The 7,854-nt window shown below is 44.3% G+C and overlaps 1 protein-coding gene across 1 annotated transcript in view; it reads right to left on the reverse strand.

Moving 5' to 3' along the window:
* The window catches only part of b4galt2 (UDP-Gal:betaGlcNAc beta 1,4- galactosyltransferase, polypeptide 2), a 352,031-nt gene extending 344,738 nt beyond the window's left edge, over positions 1–7,293 (reverse strand). The window contains exon 1 of the mRNA XM_078218681.1: positions 6,981–7,293. Within this exon, the coding sequence (XP_078074807.1) occupies positions 6,981–7,293 (313 nt within the window). The remainder of the gene's footprint in view (positions 1–6,980) is intronic.
* Positions 7,294–7,854: the final 561 nt, after the last annotated feature.

Consider the following 7,854-nt stretch of genomic DNA (forward strand, 5'->3'; position numbering starts at 1 on the left):
AACTCCCTTTCTAACAACACAATGGGTGTACCTATGCCACATGAAGTGCAGTAGCTCAAGAAGGCAACTCACCATCACCTTCTCAAGGGCAATTTGGAATAGGTACAACACGTCCACTTCCCACAAATGAATTTTTAAAAATTGATTCATATTGTTCAACATGCCTGTCCACATTCATTTCCAGATTACCATTAAAATTCAAAACTTGCTTACACCTCCCCAGCTTAATCCTTTTTCCAATAAACAAATATAAGCTCATTTGTCTCCCTTTACAGCTCAGTGACCTAATGCCCAAACCTATTTACCGTTTGTTTCCTTGAAATCTTTTCACTGCTTCCAGTCAGTTATCACAGAGCCATAAGAATAGCAACGGGCAAATCACCTGACCCCTTTCTTCTACGGGAACCTACTTACTGTGGCATAATTAGCTCAGCAAACCAGGGGTGTCCAACTTGGAAGTCACCTTGCTCATCAACATAATTTCACCCTGCATGAGATCGCTGCTCCACAATAAACTTTGCAGCAGAACAAAGCCGCACATATCTGCCGTGGACAGTGAATCTCATAAGTGCTTGAAGTGTTACTGAGATATGGTGTGGCTGGAACAATGCTGTGGAGAGGCTCCGTGCAAATTACATTTCATCTGACTTTAAATGCAGCTGCCAGCCATAAATATTAATACAGCCAGTTAGGTTCTAAAAATAAATACACTGTCAAGATAAATAAATCATATCCAAGGCAGGCGCACACGTCTGGATATTCTGCCTTGGCACGGCTGTCATCGGAAGGGTCGGCAGGCAGGTCTAATTGCTCAATGACACTAGCGCCCAGCATACTGCATTTCCCTGGGGTCAGCTTAACATTAGTGTATTTGAGCTCCAGCCACAGCGAATGCTTGGAATGGGGTGGAAAGTAGCAAATTATTGCAGGGCTTTAAACGCCAACAACAGTTTGAGGAGCTCAGCTCGGCAAACTTTTATACATCATGCAGCTAAGCAGCTTGTTAGATGTTGGCGAGGTTAGTCACAGAGCACAAAGCTGTGCTGAGGTTGGAGTTTGAGGAGATTTGGGGCCTGTAGATAGGGCCCAGGAACCAACAGAAAAGGAGGCACCCGAGGGCAGATGCAGCAAATAACTGAAACAAAGGTGGTCAGGTCAGTCAGTGCCAATTCAACAACTTAGCACGTGATGACTCAAAGCCACTAACACTTAAATTATCTCGCCATGCACTGCTGCCTCACAGCGCCAGGGACACGGGTTCGATTCCGGGCTTGGGTCACTGTCTGTGTGGAGTTTGCATATTCTCCCCGTGTCTGCGTGGGTTTCCTCCGGGTGCTCCGGTTTCCTCCCAAAGTCCAAAGATGTGCAGGTTAGGTATATTGGCCATGCTCAATTCTCTCTCCGTGTAACCCAAACAGGCGCCAGAGTGTGGTGACTAGGGGATTTTCACAGTAATTGCATTGCAGTGTTGACGTAAGCCTACTTGTGACTAATAAATAAACTTTATGTCAGTGGGGGCAAGCCACATCTTCCAGCAATAGGACAAATAAGAATGATAAATATACAAAGCACATCTGCCACTTACAAGCACTTCCTTGCCTCCATGTTAAAGGGTTTCAAGAATGTACCATCCCTGCTCTACAGTAACACTTGGCATTTTACTTGAAAGTGTTCTTTTGCTCACACTCATACGTGAACTCACCTCAAAAATGCCTATCGTGGAATACAACTGTTTGTTGCATCCACCAGGCAGCACACCAATAGTTCAGATTTTCCTATCCCCTGTTACCATGGACAAAAAAAGCACATTGGAGAAATAGAATTTTCTAGAGCTTGCCACTGCTGAGTTCCTACAGTGAATCTTGTAGAAGGTACGCACTGCTGCCACTGTTCATCGGTGGTGGAGGGAGTGAATGTTTGTGAATGGGGTAGCAATCAAGCTGGCTGCTTTGTCTTGGATGGTGTCGAGCTTCTTGAATATTGTTAGAGCTGCACTATTCCAGGCAAGCAGAGAGTATTCCATCATATTCCTTACTTGTGCCTTGGAGATTGTGGACAGATCTTGGGCAGTCAGGTGAAGAGTTACTCTCCACAGAATACTCATCCTCTGATCTGCTCTTGCAGACACAGTATTTATATGGTTAATCCAGTTCAGTATCTTGTTAATGGTCACCCCCAGGATGTTAATAGTGGGAGATTCAGTGATGGTAATACCATTGAATGTCATTGGGGCGTAAGACACTACCCTGAGGAATTCCTGAAGTGATGTTCTGGGATTGTATTGATTGACCTCCAACCACTACATCAATCTTCCTTTGTGCTAGCGATGACTGCAACCCATGGAGAGTTCTCCCAGATTCCCATCAACTTCAGTTTTGGTTAAATGTTGCCTTGATATCCAGGACAATCAGTCTCACCTCACTTCTGGAATTCAGCTCTTTTGTCCATGTTAGACCCCCATCCATGGATATTCTCATCAATAAGTCACTGAAAGTTAACATGCAGGCGCAGCAAGCTACTGGGAAAGCTAATGGTATATTAGCCTTTATCACAAGAGGACTTGAGTGCAGGAGTAGCAAAGTCTTGCTCTGATTGTCTAGAAACTTGGTTAGACCAGACCTAGAGTACTATGTGCAGTTTAGGTCTCCTTACCTCAGGGAAGATATTATTGCCATAAAAGGGAGTTCAACAAGCATTCACCAGACTTGTTCCAGGGATGGCGGGATTGTCCTATGAAAAGAGATTGGGCAACTGGGCCTGTATTCTTCAGAGTTTTTAAGAATATGGGGTGATCTCATTGATCTCATTGGGTGGCACGATGGCACAGTGGTTAGTACTGCTGCCTCACAGTGCCAGGGACTCGGGTTCAATTCCGGCCTTAGGTGACTGTCTGTGCGGAGTTTGTACATTCTCTCCGTGTTTCCTCCGGGTGCTCCAGTTTCCTCCCACAGTCCAAAGGTGTGCGGGTTAGGTTGAGTGCCAATGATAAATTGCCTCTTAGTGTCAAGGGGATTAGGATTGTAAATATGTGGGGTTACGGGGATTGCTGTTGGTGCAGGCTCGATGGGCCAACTGGCCTCCTTCTGCACTGTCGATTCTTTGACTCTCTGAAACCTATAAAAAACTAAAAGGGATAGGCAGGGTAGATTCAGAAGATGTTTCCCCTGGCTGGGGAGTCTAAAACCAGGAGACACAATTTCAAAATAAGGGGGAAGCCACTTAGGACCGAGAGGAGAAGAATGTTTTTTGCTCAGAGGATTGTGAATCATTAGAATTCTCTACCCTAGAGGGCTGTGGGAGCTCAGTCATTGGGTATGTTTAAAGTAGAGATTGACAGATTTCTAAATAACAATGACATAAAGGGATGTGGGGTGGTGGCACAGTGGTTAGGACTGCTGCCTCACAGCACCAGGGACCGGGGTTCGATTCCAGCCTTGGGTAATTGCCTGTTTGGAGTTTGCACATTCTCCCCGTGTCTGCATGGGTATCCTCCAGGTGCTCCGGTTTCCTCCACAGTCCAAAGATGTGCAGGGTAGGTAGATTAACCATGCTAAATTGCCCCTTAGTATCCCAAGATGTGAAGGTAAGGGGGATTAGCCATGGGAAATGTGTGGAGATACGGGGTTAGGGAAGGGGAGAAGGCCTGGGTAAGATACTTTGTCAGAGACTCGGTGCAGACTCGCTGGGTTGAGTGGCCTCCTTGTACACTGTAGGGATTCTATTATTCTAACCCGATCATGACTTCATTTTACACATCAGCCTGTGTACCAGCCCATACCCCTACTAGCCTCGGCAATTATATTATGAGATTAATTTCTCCCTTTCATCTTTCAGCCAGTAATCTCCTTGCTTCACAATGGTTTCTTTCTTTCCACTTTTAAATGGATTAAAGTGTGTTCTTTGACCTTCGTCAAACTCTGAAAGCCAAATGCTGCTACTTGGTGCCCAATTATAATCAACAGGTCAAATGAATTCATGCAAAGATATTGGCAAGTATACCTATTAGTTCCAAGCTGCGACAGAGGGAACAGATTTCGGAACAATACATCACAGTGCTGTTAGACCATCAACATTTAGTAAAAGGGCGTGAAAACTGCTGTTAATCCAGCAAAATCATGATGACATGGATTTTAATGAAGGCAGAGCAATGATAGCAAACCTCACTATTTTCTACGTGGAATGGCATAACAGTCCCAGGAAAATAGAGAATGGGATAATGAATACTCAAGTCATTGTTCCTGAATTTTATCTTTCTTGTATGCTGTTCAGGGTTCACTGCACCATAGCTGTGCCACTGCACCAGAATATCTGGACCACTGCGGCCTTAGTTATAGAATCCTTCCAGTGCAGGCCGCCGCCATTTGGCCCGTCGAGCCTGCACCGACTCTCTGACAGAGCATCTTACCCAGGCCCACCCCATCTCTGTAACCCCGCTAACCCCCCTAACCTACATATCATTGGACACTAAGGGGCAATTTGTCATGGCCAATCCACCTAACCTGCACATCTTTGGAGTGTGGGAGGAAACCGGAGTTCCCAGACACAAGCACAGGGAGAACATGCAAACTCCACACAGACAGTGACCCAAGGCTGGAACTGAACCCAGGTCCCTGGTGCTATGAGGCAGCAGTGCTAATCACTGTGCCACCAATCCGCCCAACTATTTTTTCAATCGATAAGGTTGAAAAGGTTACTGTATATCAGAGGAAAGGATCACCCTCATTTTGGGTGCTGTATCCCTTGCCAAGGTGAAAACAGTTGACATAGAGGATGGACTAGTGTGTAAAAAAATTACTTTCAGAAACAAAAATGTTTGAATCAAGATCAGCCAAGAATATTAAAATAGGTTTCCAACAACCGCTAGGTTACAAGTGTTGATTGAAAACAAAACAAGGAAAAATGCATTCAGGCTACAACAGAAATAATGCAAAGGAGCATATCTTTGGAATCACCCCATTCAAGTTCAGAGGAGCTACAATCATGTTGCAAATAGTTTCACCTCAATGTCAACAGAAAGCCACTGTGGTCAAAGTCTTCTGATGGACAGAATCTGGAAAGACTTGCTTCAAAAACCCTGCTGCTGTATTGCCATGCAGAAAACTTGCACCACATATATTTAAAAGTTTTAAGTTTATTTATTAGTGTCACAAGTAGGCTTGCATTCACAGTGCAATGAAGTTACTGTGAAAATCCCCTAGTCGCCACACTCAGGTGCCTGTTCGGGTACACCGAGGGAGAATTTAGCATGGCCGATGCACCGAACCAGCACATCTTTTGGACTGTGGGAGGAAACCGGAGCACCCGGAGGAAACCCACGCAGACGCGGGGAGAACATGCAGACTCTGCAGACAGTGACCCAAGCCAGGAATCGAACTCGGGTCTCTGGCATTGTGAGGCAACAGTGCTAACAACTGTGCCACCGTGCTGCCCTATAAATACCCTTTTTACATTGGTAACCTTAGTTCCTCCTTTTTAAAAAAATAGAACTATTGGCCTGTAGTGAATGTCAGCGCTGAATCAGCACATTGCTAATTCATCCTGTTCGATTCATAAGCAAGTTAAGTGTGACATCCCAGACACATTATCATAATGACACCACCTTTGGCAAAGGAAGTACTTCCTCAGACAGCACTTCACTGACATTCATTCACACTACCCACTTGCACATTACATTCAATAGTCTGCACAATTTCTACATGCAGGATCGTAGAATTGTTCACATCATCGCCATGGGCACCCAGAAACAAACATGGTGCTCCTGATTCCAAACACAATTGCAACAACAACTTATATTTAAGTAGCACCTTTAACACACTGAAACATCCCACAGGAGCATTATAACACACAGTAAACGCTGAACCACATAAGGAGATATGTTAGGTCAGATGACCAAAAGCTTGGTCAAAGAGGTAGGTTTTAAGAAGTGTCTTAAAGGAGGAAAATTAATTAAAAAGGCAGGCAGATTGAGGGAGGCTATTCCAGAGCACGGGCAAGGCAGCTGAAGGCACTGCCACCAATGGTAAAGTGATTAAAATTGGGGAGTCACAAGAGACCACTACTACAGATATCTCAGAGGCTAGAATGTGGAGACCAGCCAGGAGTGCATTTGAATGGTGAAGTTCAGAGATAGAGAAGGCACGAATGTAGGTTTCAGCAATAGATGACCTGAGGGAGGGACAAATCGGTCAATGCTACGGGGGTGGAAATAGGCAATCTTAATTGATGGGACAAATAGGAGGTCGGAAGCTCATCACAGGGTCAAATGTGGCACCAGGATTGAAGACAGGCTGGCTTAATCTCAGACTGTTGCAAGGATAGAAAGATGGAGTCGGTAGGTTGGGAGCAGGGACTGTTTTTGTATCAGTAACGTTTTTTTTAAATGTTACATTTCAATCCAACTTTGTCAAATTAACAGTAGGTATCTCTACAGCAAAGGCCGCTGTCTGGTACAAATAAATTTGAGAGTAACACTAGTTGCTGGCATTAACAATTAGTCATCAAGTCACCTAATTAGTAGCTCGTGACAGTAAATTTTGATGTCTGGTTGAAGCACCTTTTAAGTAATTTCTGCTCATGAACTGGCACATCACATCTTCAACCCTCCAATTATTGTTTTTTTAATTTGAACAATTCCTGCTAGAATCTCAAGTCTAACTTATTCATTCCTTCCAGCAATCTGACTGGAATGATGGATGTATCCTGCTAACAAGCTGATAAAACGAGGACGGAATGGAAAATTATAATGTGTTCAGCTGTCTCTGTGCAGAAGGTTGCCCCAAGAAAGGTACCAGTTTGAACCAACAAGGCAATGAAGAGGAGATAGTTGATGCAGAATCTCAACATTAGCAACATGAGCAGAGGCTGTACTAAATCAGAAATATAGCATCTTGAAAACTTTAATCACAATGCATTTTAACAGATCAACCCATAGCAAGCGCATTTTTTTTAAAAACAAAGAAATTTTGAATTCAGCAGCCTACCTAACCCCTGTGGGACATCAGGGCACATCGGTAAAGGCTTCTTAGTGACTGTAAGGTTATTTTCCAACTTCCTGCTTGACACAAAGTGATCTTCGCCCCCCAGGAAAGTCAGTGAGGTCCCATTGGGCTTTGAGATATTAAAGTACGGATGCATCTTGGAGTAATTCCGAGTGTTAAAGCGGCTGAATATGTCGAACCTTTGGGTGTAGACGTCCAAGTAGAAGATCATCATAATAAGAAAGTGCACGAGACACAACAAGAGCACTGCTTTGCATATTCTTTCCAAAGTCTTCCCTAACATCAGTCTGGACATTTTCCGTACACAGCAAGTCAATGGAGCAGCACATTAGCTTATCTTCCAGAGCTTCTGTCACGTTCCAAGTACTACCTGTGAAATGAAAAGACTGCACTCATTAAAGCATTCGAGTATATTGAAAGGAGGGGGGCAGGTGGTGGGGGCAGGGTAGGAAAGAGAGATGCTGCCATCATCAGAACTACTTTAAAATTCAGAAGACTGTAAAAAGATGTTGATAGCTAATCAAACTGTGCCTTTTTGGGCAGAGGGAAATATATTTTCTTGAACATGTAATGACTGCAAACACTGCCACAGAACGGAGCCTGTATTGTGCAATGCCATTCACTTAAACTCCCAAAATCTACATGACCCCACTCTATCACCGAATCTTTACAGTGCAGAATGAGGCCATTCAGCCCATCAAGCCTGCACTGGCTCACTCCAAGAACACTCTGGCTACTCCCACTCCCCTGCCATATCCCTGGAACCTTGCACATCTTTTCTTTTCAGATTGCAATCCAATTCATTTTCGAATACCTCAGTCAAATCTGCCTCCACTACCTGCTCAGGAAGTTTGTT

This window comes from Mustelus asterias, chromosome 8 (assembly GCF_964213995.1).
Source record: "Mustelus asterias chromosome 8, sMusAst1.hap1.1, whole genome shotgun sequence".
Lineage (NCBI taxonomy): Eukaryota > Metazoa > Chordata > Chondrichthyes > Carcharhiniformes > Triakidae > Mustelus > Mustelus asterias.